Here is a 23,771-nt window from a genome sequence, read left to right on the forward strand (position 1 = left end):
CCTGACATTTGACACAGCTCTACTGAGCTGTGCTAGCCTGTCTCAGGTAAACTGGGATTTGATTGTACTTCAGATGGGCCATAATTATGTTCACACTTTCAGAATTTTACTTAGGTCCTCATGACAGATGTATATCTCTCCTACTTGCTGCATAATAGAGCAAAAAATTACCTTCCTATATTGTTATAACCCTTCTTCTATTTGCCTTTCTTCCTTTCCATTTATTTTTATTCTTCTGTCTGGATAAGCTTTGTACTTTGTATACATGGGGGCCCACAGAGGACTTCTGATGTACTTGCTTCCAGCTGAAAATACAACCTTATAGCCAACTTGTTTTTCCTATCAGTCTGGAGAGAATAGTGCTCTATCTTGTTGATCATCCTTGTGTAAAGCTCATGTATCACTTCAAGGATTGTCTGGATATTGGTTCTGTCAGTTTGCTTCTATCACCGTCAAAAAGCAAAGACCATGTGCCCATAATATTAATAGTCGGAATAGAAGAGATATATCACTGTTCTGGTTCAGGTTAGTCAAAAAGATGATTGAAAGAATGCTACAAAAATGCAGTGCTTAAAGGTGAAAAGCTGCTTGACAGTACCTGTGGGGAAAAGGAATGTGTTGCTAGAAAATTTATGACACTCTGTAATGTGTCTTTCATAATTTACATCGAGGTACCGTGCCAGCAATCTCTTACACATACGACTTATTTTCCTCACATGAGTAATTTCATCAGCTGAGTAATCATATAGACTTTAGAGGAATTGTTACAATTAGTCAAGTTCCTGCTGTTTATCTATCCAAACTAAAAAAAAAAACCAAAACACGGCAATTAGAATTATGTGTTTGGCTTGTTTCCCATTAAAAAAAAAAAAACAAACCACGTTGTAATATGGGCTTAAATAGAATGGTCTTCAATACTTCTTTTTATAAAAGTTCAAAAGGCTTTATTTTTCTATATAGCTCATTTTGCTAAGGCTATAATTGTTTCCACAAACTTAAAATGCAGAACTAATTGTGTTTTTAACAAAGTGCATTCTATTTTTCCTTTTCTGGAATGTACAAATCCTCTTAAAGTTTTTCCAGTCTTTTTCCTTTTCTCCATCAAAGCTTTCCAATTTATTTTTAAAAGATGATAGCAAGGATCTAATTTAAGCCTCTTTGTTCAGAAAGCCAAAATAAATGGCCAACTGTTCCACAATGAGAATTTGAGAAACAATTCTTAGCAACTTAATCCCTACAAATTATTAAACTGTAAAGAATGGATCCAATTACTTTGTGCATGTAAACACTTTTAGTTTTCTGGGGTTTTATGACTGCAACTTTTTCCTCTCCTGTAATTCCTCTGTTTTGTTTCTGATGACAAATGAAGTGGTTTAGAATAACCATACTTGATGGCTAGAAAGTTTTCTCTTTTTCTGTAACAGAATACATATTGGCTTCTTCTGCTATTCTTTCACTGATAAAGGTATTTTCAATCTGTTAGAATCTCTCCCATTTTAGAATTGATCCAATGTCCCAGCTGCAGTTGTGTTTCAGGTGTGCTTGAGCCTGTAATTTTGGCACGTTTGTATCTCCAGTGTCTCTGGGATGTTGCTTAGATTCTTTGGATCCGGCTGCAATTACTGTGTGGAACCAGCTTTTAAACCAGCATCAAACAATGATGAAAAACATAGATTTCTTTTTCTCTTTATAGAGCTGGAATATATTTTAACCTGTATCAGTTTCTGCTGAGTTGTCATATTTCTGTTAGCTTAACCATTAGCTGTAAGAGAATTGTGGTAATACAGAGAGTACTTTGTATTCACCCTGAACATTAGTTTTTAATAACCTTCATTCAGTGACATATATGAAGGATTTCAGACTGAAGGTCTGCAAGCAGATATCTGGCCAGAAGGTTTTTTCAAGCATATGAACCTGAACTGTGTTACATGGTTGATGTTAGGACACACATTGCTTATCAAAATATTTAAATGATGGTCTAGGTTCACGTGGTTGACTGGCTGAATTACTTTCAGAAGCAAGCATTTCCAAAAATTTAGAGGTACTTTATGAGGAAAATTTAGAGCCATTACAAGAAAAGGCTGCTGTTTTGATCCATGCCCTCTGTAAGACTCAGTGAGTCCTTGTGCAGACCTTCTGGGCATGCAGTGCCTTTGCACCTTCAGTAAGAGTGATCCACTTTGTTCATCTCTTGTGAAGCACAGAAGCAAAAGTGGCCACTGGGCTTCACAATTTGGTGACCAGAATGTTTTCAATATGTTTAGAACAGTATTTGTTTTTGTACAGGTGTTTTTGAGAGGATGTTTTTCATAGGAAGCTTCAAGCCTGCAGCCAGTTAGAACCCTATTAAACTGCTCCTGATTCTTGAACTTCTATTCCCAGAAAAAAATGCTTTCAGCCTCTGTGCTTGGAGGGAAGCTGAGTGATAAGTTTATGTGCAAGTCAGAAATGGGAGCTATCTCACTTGAACCTCTGCCATTGTTGTTCTCTACAGATATGTGAAATGACAGGAGAGGCACCACCATGAAGCTGAAGAGCAAAAAGAGCTGATGGCTTTAGCGATGTTTTGTCACTTGAACAGTGACCTTTGTTAATAATGCCTGTGATAGGAAAATGAAATACTTTCTGTTTCAGTGATGCCAGTCTGATGCTTTTAAGGCAGACAGCAAAGAAGAAAAAAAGAGCAGCACTGTTATATTCTGTAGTGTATAAAGTTTAACATTTTCCCTGATATGCAGTCAGACTAAATCTTGAGTTTACCAAGAGATGCAAAAGGAGTTGAAACCACATTTCCGTATCACTAATAAAATAAACAACACTCTGCCAGCCAGCATAATCAGGGCTAGATTTTCAAGGCACTCAACATGTATTTAAAAACCTGAATGGAATGGGCAAGTTTTCAAAGGCACTCAGCATCCCACAGCCCCTCTTGAGGAAAATCTGAGAAACTTACAGATGCTGAGCAATTCAGAGGCTCTGGCCCTAAAATATTCATGTGCTATTCTTGGAAATAAAAAGACTAAAGGGTAAACTAAGCCTTGTGTTATCAGTTTGAAGACATCAATTCAATCTATATGTTTAATAGTTCTTGAAACTCTTTCAAAACTTTAAAAACAATGGCACCCACACTTAATATCAAACCATCAACAGGAATGGGCCAAATTGAATAGTTTAATCATTATTGTATTAATTTGGATTGCTGGTACCTTGGTTGGACAGGAAGCTTTTCTATGGGAAATGGCTGCTATTAAGAAAATTGATGTCATGTCTTTGGTTTTTCTGTTTGCTTGCTTTTAAGCAATAGTGTCTAAAAATATTTGTTCACACTACCGAGTAGCCCCCTGAATCAGGCGCCCTGTTCTGCTGTTGCTGTTCTCTACTTCAAAACTGCAAACTCTTCCTCAAAGCCCATATTCTTCACCCTCTTTCTGACAGTGATTTCCATCCTAATTGCATATTCTTTTTATTTAAACTGATGTAAAGAGTGACTGTACTACAATCTATAGAAGTACTGAGGTATAAAATTGAGTATTGATGAGAAGGGAAAGGTTATTTAAAATACAACCTTTATATGATTCCTATACAAGTTTTATTTGAATCAATTTTCCTTTTGCTGAGTGCAGTCAACCCACAGTAATGCATACTGGGAAGGAATCTTGTGGCTCACAAGTGTGTTTTTCTTCATTCTTAACTGTTCAATGCCTTACTAAAGTAATAACTTTAGTTAATCACAATTCTCAATTAGAAACAATAGGTATACATTTAAAGAGGAAGCAAATATGACTTTGCATATTTTTATATGAGCTAACAAAGGAGCATATATTGAAATTATGACAGATACCATTTTATCATCTGTATTTCTGTAGCCTCCAAAGCTACAAATTTGGGTATTACAAACACTTTTCAGAAGGATAATAGGAATACTAATCAAAGTATAAATTTGGAAGTAAGAAAACCAACTGTGAGAATAAAGTAATCCTTAAAATGAAAGATACATAAATTGCTTATAGTTATTTCATTTTAAACCTACAGTTTAGAGACTGACCTCAGAATGATGCATGGGTTTAGACACCTATAGAATATACATTAGCTTTTCTCAGTGATTAAGGAAATTAATAGTTTTTAAAGGCCATTTCTAGCAGACAGAATATGTTTTCATTTTGATCTCACTACAAGCCTGTGGTCAAACTCACTGAAGTATTAATGCTGTATTTATTTACTTTTATTGAATATTTAACAGTTTTATTTTCTTTAGCATGAGGTTGGGTTCTGTACTTTAACAGCCTCCATCTCTAAATATCTTAGGACAGAAGATAAAAAGTGTTCCCTGAAGCTTGACTCATTTCAGTTGTTGTTATGATGGCAAGCCAAGTTACTATAAAACTAATTATTCAGTGGAGTAACCCAATACTTTTAGTTTAAAAGTATAATTATTTTTAAATAAATCTGAAAAAGTCGAAAACTGATCAAGTGCTTCAAACATTTATTTTTAAAAAATACATTTTCATGAGAAAGGCAAATGAAGCCATGTCAGCCATATCACCCACCCTTAGGAGGACACTTGAAGCAAATTTCCACTTGCCTCCCCCAAATACTATAGAAACTTGCTTTATAATCCTTGGTAAATGTCTCTGTCAGATTTCATCCAGTGATTGGTTTTTGATTGTGTTGTTGTTGGTTTGGTTTTTTGGTTTTGTTTTGGTTGTTTTGGTGGGTTTTTTTGTTTTGTTTTGGGAGGTTTTTTGGGGGGGATGGTTTTTTTTGTTTGATTGTTTGTTTTTCCTAGAAGGAATGTCAGGGAAAGGAATCCCAGAAAGAGGTGATTGGGTGATTGTCCAGAAGAACAAAAATAAGTATTGCCATGTGTGGTTTGGTTTTTTCCTCTCTCAAGAGTAGAAATGAGTAGAGATTAAAATTCACAAAAATATTGCCTTTGGTGAAGAGAGATTCTTATGAGCTTTAGTTTCTGGTGTATAAGAATGAGCTTTATAAATCAACTGATTTCCCTACTGAGAAGCTCAAAGGCTAAGAGTGGAAGCACAGAAAGAACTTGCTGTGGCACCATCAGGCAGAAATGATGCAAACAGCCTGATAAAATGGTGGTGGTTTAATGAACTAGGAGCTAGAAGGAAGAAAAGGTAAACAAACCTACCTGAGGGTCTCCATGAACAAGTCCTGTGGTGTTTGATGTAGTACAACATAATACAGCTCCACACTTTTACCTTTCTACACTTTGGATAAGTTAAGGTAGTGTTCAGTTTATCACTTAACTTTCTTTTCTGTTTAATAATCTTTAATTTCCATATTTTGCCTTACATACCAGTCCTTTGGGAGACATCTGCAGTATTGGAGACTGCTCTGAATGCTCACACTAGTCCAATGGCATCTCTTTAGTTAAATGTCATGCTAAGAAATGGCCCCTGACTTCTTCTGTTTGATTGGTTGTTGGTTTTTGTTGGGTTGTCCTTTTCTTGGAGAAGAGGTGGGAGCAGGGTTGAATTTGAGTGCTTCCTATTTCACTTGTGTTTTGAGTTTTTAATCATATCTTAGTGATCTGCAAATTGCTATGCCCCTGGGGGAGAAAATTAGGTTAAGACATGTTCACCTGTAAAACAGCAGTGGTGGCTCCAAGAGGCTGGTCTTTGAAAAGACATGGACAGCAAATCTAGAGGTATTGTATGAAAGCATTTTATAAGTCTTCCAGTTGGAAGAATGCAGTTCAGATTGCAAAACCTCATAAATTGGACACATTGTAGGCAGACAGTGTTTGGGAAGGGTTTACAGGAAATTGGTATCCCAGCTCAACTCTTGGGAAACTTTCTAAACCACTTTCTAAATTATTCCAATATCAGCCATTCCCAAAGCTGTGGACTATGCAATACCATCTGTTGGCTTTTGTGAAAAAAAATCCAATGGAAAGTGTCGTTCACTCTATGGTGGTCCAGCAGAAGGATTCACAGTCAGTACTGCAGCTCCTGGTGGAGCAGTACGTTAACAGGAAGGCAAGGTCTAGTTTGAGACAGTTCCCTGCAACATTTTGGAGCCATGGCCTCTGGGTGCCTTGTCACAGAGCAGTCCCAGTGGTAGCACAGGTAAAACAGGAGCCAGAGAGCTCTCCTCTGGGTTTCAAACAGGAGATGCTTGAGATAGTCTGATCCTGTAAGGATCTGTTCTTACATGCAGCATTACTGCTCGCCTGGGTGTTTGCAAGGCTTGTCTGACTAGTTGCAAGTGTGTGGAGCTGAATTTTGAACATCCAGAATGGTTTTCCTCTATTTCCTTTGTGAAGATTATGATCTGCATCTTGCAGTTTTTGCCCACACTTGTGGGCCCATATCTACAAGAAGGAATCGATGCAGATAATTTTTATGTCATTTTCCATTAACTGACTTGTCCTGTTTTGTCAAAAAGCCTTTTTTTCTTTCTTGCTTACTACTGCAAATGGAAAAAGCTTGCATGCTGGCACAACAACTGCATTATTTGCTTTAGATTGTCTTGCATTTAGGCCATTTGAAGGTTTGAGCATGAACAATAGAAATAGTTATGATAAATTGTCAAGCTCTTCCAAAGATTCAGAAGTTCTGGAGTTACTGCCAATGACAGATGATTTGTCCTTGCTCATCACTTGTCATCTTTGGCAGCGTTTTTGTGCTCTCTGCTAAATCTCCCTCAGTGTGTTGAATTCTTTAGAAAAAGAAAATTAGTTTCTGTTTCATCCATGTTTGTGCTCATCAGTTCAATAGCATCCATGTTTCACTAAGTGGAACACCTTCCTCATGAAGCATGAGTTTGATTTATTTTAATATGGTGTTAGGAGAACTGCTGGAGCTTGACATGAACATATTTCTAAAGTTACAAAGATGTTATGAATGATCTTTTGTATCTATTCCTGCGGATTTCTATGACTGTGTATGAATGACACTGCATACTTGATAGGCTGTATCCTTTGCTGCAGGATTTGTGCAACTAATGACAGTGTTTTCAAATGCTCAAGTGTGAACTCTCTGTGTCTGAGAAAAGGCTGAGTGAGTAGATAGTGATTTTCAGTTTTTCCACGATTTTATTAGGTCTATTTCCTAACTGGCCTGCTAACTTGCTGCTTTGAATCTTAGTAATGGAGAAATATGTGATATGGCATTATAAAAAATTGAATACCAACAATCTATAGATGAAAAATGCTGAATTCAGAAAAGTAGTTTTCTGAAGGAGTTGGTTAATAGGCTGTCCTCTTCTTGTTCTCTGACACTGATTTAGTTGTGTGAGACAGGAAGAGGTCAGTGGCAATGGGCATTAAACTGAAACACAGCTCCAGAGTTCACTCTGGAGTTCTGCCTACAAATGGATGTACTCAATGGCATGACAGACATGGCACCTCAAAAGCGCCCCAAAATCTTTATTTTTTTTTGGGTGGGAGATTTTTTCAAATATTTTCTCTTTTGGTATGTAAATACAATCTTAAATGCAGAACAGTCAATACAGAATTAATAAATTCTGCTTCCTTTAGCTGGTAACTGGTAGTCCTATTCATCACAGTTAGGAAAGCAACTTATATTTAGAAGCTCAAAGGCAGCTGTCTGGGGTTAGACCAAGGATTATTTCAGTGTCTTACCTCCAAAGGTGACTTGAATGCCTAAAGGAGCAGTAAGAGCAGGGTAGGGATATATGATACTTTCTCCTAATGCTCTCCTGGCTAGAAGCTCTGCTTAGCTTCAGAGAGCTTTTTGCATTGACCTATAGTTTGTATGTTTGTAAACCCACAGCTTGTCTGATTTCCCCTAGAGGATGTGTGAAATGAGAATGTGTCGAATAGCTACATGGTTTTCTTTGTTTTGGAAAGTCTCAACTTTCCTCCACTTAATATCTGTGTGGAATTTTGGTATTTAGCCCTCATTATGAATGCATGCTCTAGTTTTCTGTTTTAGCTTAAGAGGTGAGCTGCATAAACAATAGGGTCACCTGCCTTCTGTCTAGTATGGAAATTTCCAATCTGTCCCTTACCTTTTGGGAGGGAGCAGTACTGCTTCCTGTCACAGAGCCAGCAGAACCAGTGAGGAATCTGAAACTTGCATTATATTCAAATGCTTATGGTTTTGAAGCCCCAACCTCCTAGACGCCCCAATCGAGTTGTTTTATTGCTTCTAAAATAGAGGATTTCAGATTTCTTTTTCATTACTGTCCTTATGCGCTTGCAAACATTATTCTCTGCATTCATTTTTCCCTGGCACAGAGCACAAGTTCATGCCAGCTCACCTGATATGCATGCAGATATGAATTTCAACCAGAAGAGGATCATCACTCAGAAAAAAAATATTTGTTTTACAATTCTGAGCATGTTAGGCATAGAAACCTGCTGCACAACTGCCTTTAACACTTCCGCTGTTTGTGCTTTTTAGGTTACGGTCAGTTTTAAGCAGACCCAACCGTGCTCTTTTTGGGTTTTTTTTCACTTTCTTATTTGTTATCATCCCTTCTAAGTGAAAATGCAACGGCTTTTTAAAGTAAAGAGAATGGCAAATGCAGTAGATAGACAAGGGCATTCTGGAACATTGTGTCATGGCTGAAAAGGCCTGCTGTGTGCAAGTAATGACTGCTGTAATGATGAATAATTGGATCTAGGTTGTGTTACTGCTGACTTTAGACAGTTTGAGGGGTTTTTTAACACATTTATTATAGTCCTCTATTTGTAAACCAGTGCCTAATAGCTGCTGTTGGAGATAATCTTCTGATGGTAAGGTTATGCATATGATTACTCTTAACATTTGAAGAAAACTTTAGGATTGAGCAACTTTTTCCCTCAAGCATCAAAACTGAAGGTGTACATAACATTATTTATTTTTTGTAAAACAGTGGATGTGCCAGTGCATTCATCCACACTGAAAAACATAAGGAGCACAATAGCTGGAAAATATGGAAAGGCTATTAATGATGATGATAACATTATAGTGATCTGCAGTTCCTACAGACATAGAGTCAGAATGTGCACTGCCAGCTTTAAGGTCAATTAAATGGACAATAAGGCCATGCTGGCAGAAGAGATGTCAGGAAGGGAGAGACTGAGATGCAGCATTTTGATGCTGCTGAAATGAATAGCTCTTTTGTGAGAGATGAGGCTGAATGACCCAAGGATGAAAATATGGCCTTGAAATCCCAGCCTAATGCTGACTCCCAGTTCAGATGTAAATCTGTCTTAAAAATCTAGCAACTTTCTCAGGGCATTATCAGTCATCTTTTTAAGAAGCTGTCAGTACCAGAACAAGCTTTGGGTAGATGGGCCAAGGAAAATGCCAAAAATCAGCTTCTAGCAGACTGAAAGGTAAAGTGAATTTTTAAATCAGGGGCTATTTGAAGCCCATCTAAACTAACAATGTGTTACTTTGAGTGCCTCTGAGTGTACTACAAGTTCATCTCAACTTGACATATGCTTTTTGAAAACGTTTTCAGTATTAAGTAGATTCATGAATGCATAAACTTTAATGGAAAAAATATGATCTTTCTGTTGAAGAGTTTCAACTGTAACTAAAAAGTGAGTTAATTTCATCTTGCTATTTGCAAATTGTGAATAAATCTGTCACAGGTACCCTGAGCTGTTTGAACTAATGTGAGTGACTTGTGAGACCAGTCAGCCTCTTCCAGTGACTGGCTTAAGTGGTCTGTGAGCTTTACATAAAAAAAACAGTGACACTTAGGACCATATTCAATTGAATAAGAAGTTCTCTGATTGAAATCTGAGAATCTGGGCAAAGCAAGTACTCCAAACCAAATATTTATTAAGAAACTAAATGAACTGAAACAAAAATGGGAAATGCAATACATTAAAATCTGATCAGCTGAAGCTTCAGGCACAAAGATGTTATCCGGGCCACTTGTAACGCGTTAATAAAAAGTGAACAGAAAATGTGAATTTTCATTTTGTGGATTCCTTAAATCTGATTTTTTGGTTGACTGCCATTTGGAAGCAGAGAAAGAGCTTAGGAGTCTTTTGTGAAACACATTTATTGTAATTTCCCAACCACCACTAGGAGACTTGACTCGAGGGTGTCACTGGCAGATTGCCTTGGAGCCACAGGAACCTTATGAGACCTCATCATGAGCAGAGCAGTTACAGTGGGGCAGACGTTCCCGGAAGGACATCCCAGAGCCAAAAGTTAGGAAGGACAAGGTTGCTAGGAACCTGACAAGAAATCAGAAAACATGCCAACTGTGCTGTCTTTTTTCCTTTTATTTCTTTCTTTTTTTAATTTTATTTTATTTAATTCTGCTTCCTTTCAGCAGAACTTTATGTAGATTGGCTAGCAGAATTGTTCCTGCTTTAGTGAGGCTTTGATTTGTTTTGTTTTATGGAAAACTTAAATGACAGCTTATGTTGTAAATGGGATCAACTTTCTATGCTTTGGAAGTTTATATGAGGAGCAAATGCTCGGTTGAGAACTTTGTTACTACTCTGTCCTCTTTTGACCGATTTTGGTTCCTGGGTGTGTTTGTATTCCAAGTGGTTTGTTATGAGCAATCTGATCAGAACAGCCATGTTCCAGTTCAAGCATCCTGGCTCAGTCTGATGTGCTGCCTCCTATCCCAGTTACTCAGTTTCTGTCTTACTCTTTTACACCTGCATACAAACGCCTACTGTGGGGAATGCAAGAAAATATCAAAGCAACACAACAAAATATCATGTTGTTTTTAAGTATTGAACTCCACATAAATTAAGGACCCTGATTCCTGCTAATGCTCTTGAAGTTTTCCAGAACCACAATCACAGCTATGGCTTTCAATTCCCCTCATTTCTGATTAGTGCTGTGAGAGTTTCAAATAAGGAATCAGTCATATACTGCTGCTCTTGCTTTCCCCTCACCTGAGTCTCTCCAGATCAGGATTTCCAATCTTACCTTATCATTCTGCTAAGCAAGAAGTGACCCCAATTCTAATAGCCTTTGAATTAATAATGAGGGTTATCAGTGTGTGTTTTTTTTGATGCTCTTAATATTTGTGGCCAGTTAAATTGTTCTCCTTTGGACATGGTACAGTATAAATTGCTGCTATCATTGGCAAGTGCTATTTGTGTTGGTTGTCATTAAAAGCCAATGGTCCAAGTAATAAGAGCTCAGCACTAGGCATCTAATTGAACATTTAAACACTGTCAGTTCCAAAATTCGTTTCTCTTTTTCTTTGGGTTTTTTTCCTTTGTGTTTTTTAAGGAGATATTCAGGTATGTTTTGTTTTTAAGGGGATAACACACTTTAATGTATCTCATAGTTATGAGTATGAGCTGTGAATCAAGATGAGCATGGTAACTATACAAATAAAATGAAATTAAATTGTGTTTAAAACTATTTGTGTGTTAATCCTAATTCAATTTCATGTTGAAAAAAATTGAAGGTGTCCAGCTTTTCCCAGAGTTTTTTCTGGCCTCACTTTTGTCAATGATTTCTTTCCTACCTAATGAAAGCAGAACAAGTGTATTTTTTTTCTTCTTCATTTGCACTGTGAAGTTGATTCAAAAGTGACTTGCCACAAAAGTGTAGTGGATTCAAGGAGGGAAAGGACTGAGTGAAAGATGAGTTAGGCAGCACATGTTCAGTCCAGCAAGAAGGCAGGTTATGGAAAAATTTTCAGCAAAGGAAAGGAGAAGGTGTATGAGAGAAGGATGAGAAGCCTTCTGTGCATGGAACCTGAGACAGGCTATAATTCATCATCCCTGTGACAGCCCTCTTTCTCAGGAGAACCCTTTCCTTTCTGCTCTTTGCAGTTCTGTGAACTCTAGCATTTGTGATATGAGTTTTTTTTGGTTTGAGTTTGTTTTGTTTTTCTTTAATTCAGAGGCTTTCAGGGTAGGTATACACTGGAAAGGCCTTAGAAGCAAGAAATGCAGAAATCTGACAAAAGTTACTTGATACTAATTTTCTGCCTTCCTCTCTGTTGCCTCCTCTCAACGCACAGTGCTAAGGCAAAAATGCTTTCCTTTTTCTCCTCAGTCAGCTGAAACATACTCTTTCCTGTGATGTGGCCAATGAAATGTGTTTTCCAAGTTTAATTGGCAAGTCAAACAATAATACAAATGCTTCTGCAGCATGGTGCTAAAGGTTCTCTATCCTCACTTCAATAGCAAAAGTTTTAGAGATCATGTGCTTTGGTTTTTGTCATCTGCAGAGAGCATCTATTTTTTTTTTTTTTCTGGCTTTCACAAGCAAGCTGACTGATAGCTGGTTTGTTCTCTATTTCAGGTCGTGGAGACTAATTTGGTTGCTTTTGACTGTCACTGGATCATTATAAATGAGGTAACTGTCAAGTGAACGTTGTTGTGAACCATGAATCCTGTTTTTAGGCTTACTGACAATATTCATGCTGATTCTCACTTTGCCAACAGGAAGCAGTAGCTATGACAAAGTTCAAGCACACTGAGGGAGTAGATGTTGCTTAATAAAAGTAGAATGACAAGTTCTTGGACTTTGCTGTTTTTTCTTGCCTGTTTTAAATGCAAGTCCCTCTATGAATAAATGGAAAATAAAGTGAAAAAAACCCTTCATTTCTAAGTATCTCAGGAGTTTACAATTGACTGAACTGTTTTCACAGTATTTTTAAGGCCTTTTTTAATATGTAATCTTTTGTAGTTAAGTTCTTTAATTTTGTTTATATTATAAAGATTTTTTCTTAATAATAATAATACTAATAATAAACCATATTTCCCTTTCCTTTATGAATTCTCCAAATGATCCATCATGGTTGATAGCCAAACCTATTGATATTAGTGGGAGGCTCTTTGGTAGACTTTTGGATTAGGTCATACATAAGTGTTCATAAAGGGAAAGAAGAAAGTTAAATTGAGATTCTGCTTTTACACTGTGAAATAAGTTCTTCCATGAAAGCTTGTCAGATAAAATATGACAAGTCAGTATGTGAAGTAGTTTTGTATATGAAGTATTGAGCACTGCAGTTCAGGTTGTGTATACGATGTGTATTTTCTAGCACTGAATGGGGCTTTGCTGGAAGAGAGCCCAACTTTAATCTACAGGTAGTCATGTGAACAACATACATGGTTTTTTTTTCATGTCTGATTAAACTAGAATTCACTTCAGAGTTAACACTGAGTATTTTAAGAGGAGTGTTAACTGAATCCAAAGCTGTCCTCTGCAATCAGATCAGACAGCAGTTCCTTGACAAAGCTCACATTTTAGCTTGCTATTCAAATCAAAGACACTGCCATTAATTTTTTGTTTTAAATGTTACATACTTCTCAAAAGATCTAAAAAAGGTGCTTGCTTTTAGCTGCTTCAGCTCCTTCACCCTCAAAATAAACAAGACTGAGGATCCATTCCCAGTGTATATCCTTTCTCTTTGCCTTTTATTCAGAAATTAGTGTCTCCATGGAAATAAAAAAATCTGCTTTTTAAGCATTGTTATTTGCACATTGCAGGAGATGAAATGGCAGAGCAGTCAAAGTGGTTACCACTCAGCTGCCTTCTCTGCTCCAAAACTCTTTCTCTGGGCTGCAGTCCCAGGAGCAGGAAAAGCTGAATGATCTGCACAGATAAATGTTCATCATCCCCTCTTAGTTTGATAGCCTTGTATGTGAAAAGAGTGAAAGCTGTCATTAAGTTCATTCCAGCAAACTGCACTAAACCATCACCATTAAAGTCTCTGCATCTCATTCAATAATTCCTCTTTATCTTTTAGAGGAGGTGAATATGTTTAATGCTATCTCAGCTTAATCTGTTTCTGGACCTAAATCCATACTCCCACTTAGGTAGATTTCTAGCTCTGTTTGTTTGAAAATGCAAATAATTTCAATATTATGTTGATGGAGAAATCATATTAGCAGTACATAAGCAAGAGTTCTGCTTTGCCCAATTTTTCCTTGTCACTATGTTCAAACTAGAGCAGAAATCTACATGTTTCCTGAGTGTTTGATGTTGGGTAATTGCTTATTGCAACGTTTTGCCAGTTCAGTAATGAGATTGCAATGCCTCTATTTGGCAGTGCAGGACTTGGAAAAGCAGAGATTTGTGGGCCCCTTTCTGTGTAATAAATAAAACAGCTATCTTTATGTTCCAGTCTGTTTGAGGTGGTCATCGATTACCTTTTGATGGCCACAGTACCTCCATATGACTGGGAGATGATCTCAGAGCTCTGCCCGGTTTGTTTCTTCTCTCAATCTTTTGTGACAGCTTAGACATCTGTGCTCGAGTGCTTATATTGCTTAAATGACGCTGTCAAATAAGTAACCGACACTGCTTCTCTGGCCTCCTAATTTGAAATTCTAAAATTATCTATGGCAGTGAAAATGCATTGCTTTGTAAATTCTTCATCTGATTGAAATAATTCCTTGCCTTGAGATATCTAAATGAGTTGGAATTGTCTTTCCTTTTCCATCCCTGTGCCAAGGGAATACAACCTTCTTACTGACTATAGTAATACAGAAGCAAATACTACCTTCAGTTTTGTGATCAGAAATCTGTTTAGGCTTTGTGAGGTAACATCTGCTATTTTAATTGCTCACTCTAAGTGCTATAATGCCTGAAAAGAGTTCCTTAATTTTTATTGTCCCATTGCTTGCTACTTTATGCAATACAGCAAATTTTCTTGAAGACTGTGTATCATAATGTGTGTGTGGGAGGAGTGCAATTGTTCCCATAAAATGAAAGAATTCTTAATTTGCTAAAACATAATGCATCATATTAGACCATAGAAAATAATGCAAATCTTTTCTGATCAGTAGAGCTAAGGAAATGCTCTCCAAATAAATGTTCCTGTTTCTTCAGGGCCTTAAAGCAGATGTTACAGTTCTTTATTTAAAATTTGAGGAGTCATAGATTTGAATGTAGTCATGATCAAATATGCCTTAACAAAATGTGAGAATGGATTTCTCACACTCATTCTCCCTCTGTCTATCTGTCTTTACTTGCTTTATTTCCTCTGAACAATAGTAAATATAGCTTCAAAATTCCAGGGTAGAAAATTGTATTTCTTCCATGACTCTTAATTCACAACTGTACAGTAAACCTGTATTTTATTTAGTGGAACCGGAGAAGGGACATTTTTATGATTTTTATCACTTTTCCTTGCTCTTTTTAAAATCAAGAAATTGCATTTTTCTTCCATTTTAAATAATGTCTCAAGCATTTTCCTTTGCTAAAACATTCAGGTTATCTTACTATTATCTTGCTTATACCCAAGGCTGCCAGCAGTTCTTCAATGCTATTGTTTACTCAAGGACAGCCCCAAACACTTGCCACTGCCTAGAGTTGCAATGCAGGAGGTGAAAACATTAATGCTTCTTTACAAAGGATTGTTTGGGTTTCATCTGCTATAATGTGGCAAATTATGACCAGATCTATTAGGATGGAATGAGTGCACAGAAAAGCTGATTTGTCTAAGAAGAGACTGGAAAGGTTGGCTTGGTTGGCCTATGAAAGCAAAGACTGAAAGAGGATGTGCTCTCAGTGTTTATAAACACTGTGTTTATAAACACTTACAGAGTGTGAATAAATGCATCATTGTCAGCAGCTTTTTTTTTCATTATCAAGGACAAGGTTGGCACAAGGATAAATGAGTTCAATTTGTGCATGAGTAAACTGAGGTCAAAAGTTGGACAAAGGTTTCTAATTACCAGAGGCACCAGAGTCTGGAAAAAACTCCTTCTTGATGAAAGAATGAAAAAAATCTCCAGACTCTTTTAAAGACCAATTTATGGGAAAAGTTCCAACAAATTTGCTCAGCATAGCACAAGAGAGGATTGGGAGACCTACAACGTTGTATTCAAAGGTTGTATGTATTCTTTTTGATGAAGGTATTTTTCCTAGGAGATGGCTGGTCCTAGGCCCATCTTGTTCATCGGGTTTCAAGCCCAATGCACTCCACCATGAATAAGAGTGTAGAGCATAACCATGTTTCCATCTCGAGCAATTAGATCAGGTCCTATAATCGCAGCTCAGTTCCAGGAGCTCACTCAACATTTTCATATGGACAATGGTTGATAATAATAGCATTAGAGCTTCACTTGAATCCTTACATTTTCCACTGGGTCTGTGGGAAATGACACCCTCTTTGGAACAGGTGGGAAACCAAGTTGCCAGCTCGTGGCATTAATGAAAGCTAATGCACAGATGGAGTGAACCCTGCTTGTTCCAAGATCTTGGATTTTTTTTCTCTGCAAAAGATAAAAATTAATTTCTCATTGTCCTGTCAGGTTTTATTCATCCTTTCTGCAATGCCTAAAAAACTTAAGGGAAGTACAAGGGAGCAAGTGATGATGCAGTTCAAAATCTCCTTTTCCTTCTCTTGGAGCTTCATCCAGCCATGAGTTTCCCTCAACTTCATTCTGGAAAGTGATGAGAAATTCAGGAAGGGCACAGCACAAATGTGCTCTGGCATGGACAGTGGCAGGCCTTTCCTCCTCTGTTGCCTTTGGGAGAGGAGAAACACTCTCCTCTCTGAGTATCAGGATTTTTCTGTGAAGTCCTGTCATGCACTGGAAAATAGTGCATACTGGAGCCATCTTCTTGGCCCAAAATTAAGATGTTTCCATAAGAAAAGGTATTTCTGCCTTTTTTTGGTGCTTAATACAGGAGCATGTAAATAAATTCTTTCCCTCCATGTCTCTCACTCCTGGTTCAATTGCTTTGTGGTGAATAGTCAGTCTCTGCCTGGGCTGCTTATATTAAAATAATGGGACAAATGTTAGATGTCCAGTATGTAGTCTTGATTCCCACTGAAGTGTTGCCTTATATGTCAAGATGATGCTCTTCAGTTCTTGTTTCCTAATTCATCTGTAAGCAGTTCTTAATTTAAAACCACATTTATTTGCTTATTTATTTGCCTGCTTAGATGAAATGTACATCCAGCTTTGTCCTTGTTCCATTTGTGAAAGGATATTCTTCCCTTAATTCGAAGTTCAGACCAGCAAAAGAAAGGCTTGGAACTATACATTGAATTTCTAATGAAAAAGAAAACAAAACAAAAAAAAACAAAACAAAAAAAAAACAAAAACAAAAAAACCAAAACAAACAAAAAAACCCAACCCAACCTCACATAACCTAGCCTAAATTTATTCAGGTGCTAACTCAGTTCAACTTGGCCAACTTTCTAATTTTTTTTGACATTCGACGCTTGTATAACAGATCATCTGCCACCCTTATATCATTACACTGTATCCTCCTTTGAAGTGCAAATGAAAATTGTTTCCTCTCATACAATAGTTGCTTTATATAGTTTTCTTAAGTCAGATCCAAAATTCAAGAATGAGAGATGATATTGGAGAGTCATTATATAAAAGGCTTGTCACTCAGTCAATGCCAAGTATTTAAAAAATGACAAAGAAATCCATAACAAATGACTAATGTTGAATTTGGGCTTGCATGGCATTGCTTTGTTGTCAATCTAAAATCTGGATTTATGGAATAATCAGCATTTAAAATAATAGCTGTCATTAAGCTATAGATGTATATACTTCCTTGGCCACCACACAAAAATGGCTTTGGTGTTTGAATTCTGTTATTATTTCCCAGGTGAGGTATAAAGGCATCAGGGAGTAACCTAGAGGTTAAAATGAAAACATTCTATTTAAAATGCACCAAAAAATGCTGAATACAGAAAACATAAATACACTTTTATGGCAGGAAAGATAAATGCTTGAGGATTTGAAAGTCAAAATCTTTTTTAAAGTAGTATTTGGCAATATAATGTGACCATGCCAGTATCTGTTTTTACATTATGACTGAGTCTAAAAATCTTGGTGTTACAGTTTGGGCATGCTGTGTAATGAAACCAGGCAAACTTTTAAATCCTCTGAGAAAATATATAATTTAAAATTAAGATAAGAAGTTTCTTGAGCTCTCCTTTATGATTATATTGAAAGTATAATAAATATATATATATATATTTTGCTAAAACGGCATTATATATGGTTTTTTTTTACCTCACAGCTACTGAAACGATACAGGCTGAATGAAAAGGCAGCATCTTAAGCTGAGATAAGCCATTATCTGTGGTACATTAAGAATTAATCGACCAGAAATGCAAGATATTACACTGAACACAGCTGATGCTATGTGTTATTTCTCTTTCCAGAAAAAAAATAAATCTATATTTCATAAAGAACGTTAATAACAGATGAATTCAGAAACTATAATAATCTGTGAAGGCAAATAAAATACTTTTACTATAGTCAAGAGAGAAGAAGTTATAATTTACATACATACTCACATACATTTCTTTCAAAATTTAAGGGAAGAAAAAAATACCAGTATGTCCAAAGTAACTCCTGCAAAATAATGAAAGGATATTATATTGAAATAGGAAAAAAAAGCCAAAATAACTGGGATTGTTATTGTCATTGTAATATTTAAAGATCTGCTTTTTCAAAAAGCTTGGCCTCATTTCTGCAAGAAAGATTCCATAATTTGAGATCAAGTCTATCCTGGTATCTCCTAAATTCTAGATGGTTATAGATCAGGAAGCTAAGGCAGAAGAAGATGATGGTATTTCATTACAAGTATTAACAATGCAGATGTGCCGTATCCTTTGAAAAACGACAGAGCTATAAATACACAAATGAGAATCAAAAATATTCAATAAACTGTGGCTGTATGCAAGGGAATATTAAATGAAGACTGCCAATAGGAGACTCTTGATCCACCTCACTTCCTGGGGGCATATCTGCAATTTTAAATGTCTGGAAAGTTCAGGGCATCAGCCTCTTTAATTAAGACAGATCATGGACAGTTCAACATGACGAGAAAGAGATCCTGGTTAAAAAGACTGTACAAAATTTAGATTATTTTTACTATTTTACAGGAAAATACAGACACAGAATTATCTTGAAAGCTACCACCTATTTGAATCACCAGGAAAAAGACCCACGTTTAACTAAAGTTCAAGTTCTTATATGAAGGTTGGAGTCAGGTGCTGTTACTTGGGAGTCCATGTTCCTCTTACTCAACTTCCCTGAGGGACTTATCATTCAACAGTATAAAACACCATGTTCCCAACCTGCAGGAATTTATGCTGTGTAAAAAACTGTTTTTCTGGTTTCCTTAACCTGTCTTAAAGTTAATATTTCAAGCTTAATATTGGTGTTTTTACTTAGTTCTTTTTTCTTTAAAGTATTTGTCTGTAGAGCTGAGTGTTCAGCTGTAAGCCTTAATAGGTACCCTATGGAATATAAATTCGGTTTTAAATTAGGTCTTGCTATAAACAAGCACATTTACACCTAGAATGCTCTTATGTGTTTTCTTTGCCCTTTTGGTAAATGATTGCTAATTTGCACATTGTTTATAGGTTCTTGGTATTCTGCTTCTAGGAAATGAACACTTAAGGCCTGAAACATTGTCTCTACCTTCACAGCTCCTAAGCAATGGCACACTCAGAAATACATCATGCTATGGCTTCCTACTGATTTACACATTATCTGTCAAGGATGCTGTGAAATACTTTTAAATAAAAGATCAGAAGAGGTAAAAGGAGAGGCAGAGAAAACCCCAAATGAAGCAGCTATGAAAATGCAAATATTTGGTGAGGTTTGAGCACAGTACACTTTGAATTTTGCAGTTAAGGGTGGTATTTTAATGCCATCAGTTATTTTAATGAGCATGCACATACTGGTTTTGAGGCTGCGGTGGAGTTTGACAATAGCTGTGTGTCAATCAGAGGCCTCTTGGTCCACTCAGTTTATGTTTTGTTTATAATTTGGTGGTCACATTTCTGAATTTTGACTCTCATGCATATCCTCTCCCTTGCCTTATCTTTCAGGAAATAAATGACGTGGATGTGCAGGAGCTGGTGAGAAGGTCAATTGGAAGGTTAACAATTATCCGGCAGACATTTCCAGTCCCCCAAAACATAAGCCAGCGCTGTTTCCGTGGCAACCACAGAATATCTTCATCACTGTGTGATCCAAAGGACCCTTTCTCCCAAAGCATGGAGGTAGTTCATATACCAGTCTATCCCCACCTGGAAACTGTCTTTCTAGATAACTTCTAAGTTTTCCCCCAGGGGCTTACTGTAATTAAAGTTATTTTTCATGTCCTCTGTGACAAGTGGTTTAATGGCTCATGGCATGACAAGGAAATACTTGGAGTTGGGGCACGGGTGGATGTGTCTAATAGAGAGCGAGAACTTGCCTGCTCCACAGCAATAGAGATAAATGTCCAAAAAAGCAACCTGGTCTCCAGTTAGTAAGCTAGTCATTTTGTTGCCCTCCTAAATCTTAATTTTTTTCATCTCACCTGAAAGTATATCCTCCCTGTAGTCAGTGTCTCCTGAGTTGCTGTGCTTCTCTGAGACTCAAATGTTTTTAATAAGAAAGTCTTCCTGGGAGCACCCACATAATCTCTTTCAAGTGCCTTGGTGTATATACATCTAAACCTATCTCTGAATTCCAAGGACGCCTTATTTTCAGGGTTGTTCATCACAAACTACAATTAAACTATAGTGGGTTCCCACCACATGAATTCAGCAACAGGATCCCTGTCCTCCTGACTTCACATAGTTTTTCCAAGAACAGGTCCTCTGTTTTCTCTCATTAGGTTTCATCATGACAAACTTAGGCAAATCAGGAGTGTGAAATTGGCTTAATATGTTGATTTTACTTTTGATTTTTTTATTTTTCTGTGAACATTTCTGCAATTGTAGAAAGATGGCTTCATATTACTATTTTTAGCAGTGGAGTGAGGAGCTTACCTGACCCAGCAGCTAAAACCAGCCACCTCATGATTCTGAAAGAGAAGAATGAGAGAAAACATTGGGCAGAAAATATAGAGGTCTTGAAAAGTGTCTGTTTAAAATGAAAATATGTAAGGGACAAAGTGTGAATAGTCTTGTCCTGTTTCAGATTAGTTGTAAGAGCCTTTGTGCCACTAATTTTAGTTCACGAAGCAGCCAGCCAGCAATTATTGATGACATGAAAAACTGGCTGTAGCAGAGTGCACAGTGATCCTATTAGAGTTCTCAAAGCAAGCAGGGCTGTGTGACGCCCATTGATGCATAGGATATATCTACAGACTGTTTAAGTGCAAAAATCCTTTAGGTTGTGCCATTCTGTCATGGCAGCATGGTCCTAGGGGGAACTTTGGTCATCTAGGGACAGTGTGTTCAAGCTGAGAGTGTGATCACATGCAGGAGTCCAAAGAGCAGTTCTCGTGAGCAAAGTTACTGACTGCTGCAGCAAGGCAGAAAATAAAAGTCAATGTGTCGATGGGATGCCGTACATTTTGATTTGTCTTTCTCTTCAAATTCACTTTCATTTTCACTTCAGCAGTTGGCTGAATCCAGGAAAGATGAGTTCTAGAATTCAAAGTTTACTCTTGACAAATTGGCAAATTCCATTTAATTTGTTAGATTGGATCTTCTACCTTAACCTGTGTGTCATGATCTACTTATAGCTTGGAGAGCTACAATGTTCCTACTGGAAGCTTTCACAGTATTTTGGTTCAAAGGAATGATGGAAGCTGGGCTGGTGTAATTGTTCTCTGCAACTGAGTTGATTTTTTCATGCTTTCCCTGAGATGGCTGTACTTCATTATTTTAGCTGAGTGAGACAACGTTATAAACTGCAAGGAAGGAAAAGTGTGACACAGTTTCCCCTGTGCCTCTGTATGATGCACAATCCTTTGAGTAGCTGTGGGGTTTGTTTGCTGCTTCTTTGTTCTACCCAACAATATTGTAAATGAGTTTCTAATCCAGTGGGGAGTTGGAACAGTTTATAAATTGAAATTAGTATTTTTTTTTTTTTTAATGACATCGAAGTGTGACTAATCAGGAACATTCTCTGGAAATTATAAGGGTGAATTTCTTTATTTTTTTCTGAATTACTCCCCCTAAAGTCTGTGTGAATAATTAATTTTTTTCAGCATCTTTATTAAAACACTGAAAAATATTCTGGTGAAGATGTCCCACTGCATCTTTGGAACTGGCCTAATTGAAACAAATTCTATACATTAGTATAATTTTGAAGGCAGAAAGTTAAAAACTGGATTGACAGAAGAATTTCGTACTGTAACCCTTTTGTCATAATGCTACATGCAATATTGTAGGTACACATAAAATAAACACTGATAATCCAGATTAATCATTCGTCCTTAATCCAATGCTATCTTTCTTCTACACTCTGGATAAAATATTCACATCTGAGTTTTATACTGCATTAGCAGAAGGTTATGCAGATAAATACTACTTGGTAACGCAGGTGTCCAGCCCTTAGCCTAACAGATTTAGAATAAAGAAGGGATTAGCAATGGACACCAGGCAATGGATTAAATGCCCCAATAAATTTACATGGGAAATTAATAAAGGTGTAAAGTGACTTTAAATTACAACCCTCTTTCTATTCATCAGGACAGATGTAAACGAAGCATACTTCTGGTAGTGACAGGGAAGGGTGATTTTGAGAAACAGGAATTAATTGTGGGGTCTTTATCATTGCATTATCAGTGATTGATTGCAGTAAATGTTAAACTCAACTATTAGTGAAGGACTAACAATGCTTAATAACTGCTGAACTCTGTCCTCCTGAGCCCTGTTAATACTTGATGAAGGCCCAGCTATATTACTCTTAGATTAGTGAGTGCATCCTTCCTCATGAACTGTGACAATTGTCTTCTATTCCCATGGTAGTAGGTTACAGAAGTTACCTTGAAAGCAATGTCATTTTCTTAGGAAATGATGACTGGGCAACCACAGCCCTTCATGTACCAATTTAGTCTCATTAGTGACCTTATTCCCTCTGCTCTCCAGAGGTGGTGTGGGTTTGAGGTTCTTTTTCTCTTTGGCAAAGACTTGTACAAAAAAAAAGTTTGCTTACAGCACAGTGATAATTCCTCCCTTCTCTGCTCCAACAAATGTCCCTCTAGTGCTAACTTCACTGGGGAAACAGTTTTAGCTGAAATTCTTTGAATTCTTTGTAGGTTTACAATATGAGGCCAAATCATCTCAGTTGTTTTAAAAATACTTGATTATCCTGGGCCCAGATCCTCCATCCATGCTTTTAATCCTGTCTTGCACAATGATGCCTGGCCTGTGCATCTGAAGAAAGTAGATTTTGTACCAGAATAGAAATGCTCACAGCCACTGAAGGAGCTCAAGTAAGAATAAAGAAGCACCTTATTTAGAAGGCAGACACAGAGAATGATCATTTAAAGATAAAGGGTGCTAAGGATCAGAGGTTCTGTGCATCTGTCCTACTAACAGAGCAGTTTGTGGATGACACAAGCAAAGCCAGCAGAAAGATGGGATTTAAAGGAAATAAAAATATTAAAAGATGTTATATGGAAAGGACTAATTAGATAGGAAGAGAGGTGTTTAGGTTTATTTTAACTTTTTTTTTCCATTTTTTAAAGTGATGCGTGAATTTGCCAATCAGTATCTCAGATCTTCAGCATTATTGTGCTTCCTTGCTGTATACCCCCTCCCAATAGCTGCAGGGCTTTCCAAGTCTTTGGATTTATTTAAAAAGCAGGATAGGCCCACTAAATTCCCATACTTTCCTTGTGTAAGCTTCCTTCTTCTTTTAAAACTTTTTACACACCACCTGTATCTGTGAAAAAAACCCTTACAGAGAGTAGCCAGCATATTCCACAAATCTGAGGAAATGTCTTTTGGCTTGTGTGTGACTGATGCAGAAAAAATTCCAGCAACCTTGCCTCAAATTGCCACTGGTTAATTTGTTGTCAGGCACTGGGAATGCTCTACAGAGCACTTTATCATGCAACTGAGGAAACTGTGTTTCCCTCAATAACTTCAGATGACCAATAGGTTATCTAAAAATAATATTCCCAAAAGCCCTT

The 23,771-nt window shown here is 37.0% G+C and overlaps 1 protein-coding gene across 2 annotated transcripts in view; it reads left to right on the forward strand.

The window, feature by feature from the left end:
- The window catches only part of GRID2 (glutamate ionotropic receptor delta type subunit 2), a 669,865-nt gene that overhangs the window by 445,519 nt on the left and 200,575 nt on the right, over window positions 1–23,771 (forward strand). For both annotated transcript variants that reach the window (XM_058838035.1, XM_058838036.1), the window contains 2 exons: window positions 12,219–12,272; window positions 19,741–19,914. In XM_058838035.1, the coding sequence (XP_058694018.1) occupies window positions 12,219–12,272; window positions 19,741–19,914 (228 nt within the window). The remainder of the gene's footprint in view (window positions 1–12,218; window positions 12,273–19,740; window positions 19,915–23,771) is intronic.

Source organism: Poecile atricapillus, chromosome 4, assembly GCF_030490865.1.
Source record: "Poecile atricapillus isolate bPoeAtr1 chromosome 4, bPoeAtr1.hap1, whole genome shotgun sequence".
NCBI classification, from domain to species: Eukaryota; Metazoa; Chordata; class Aves; order Passeriformes; family Paridae; genus Poecile; species Poecile atricapillus.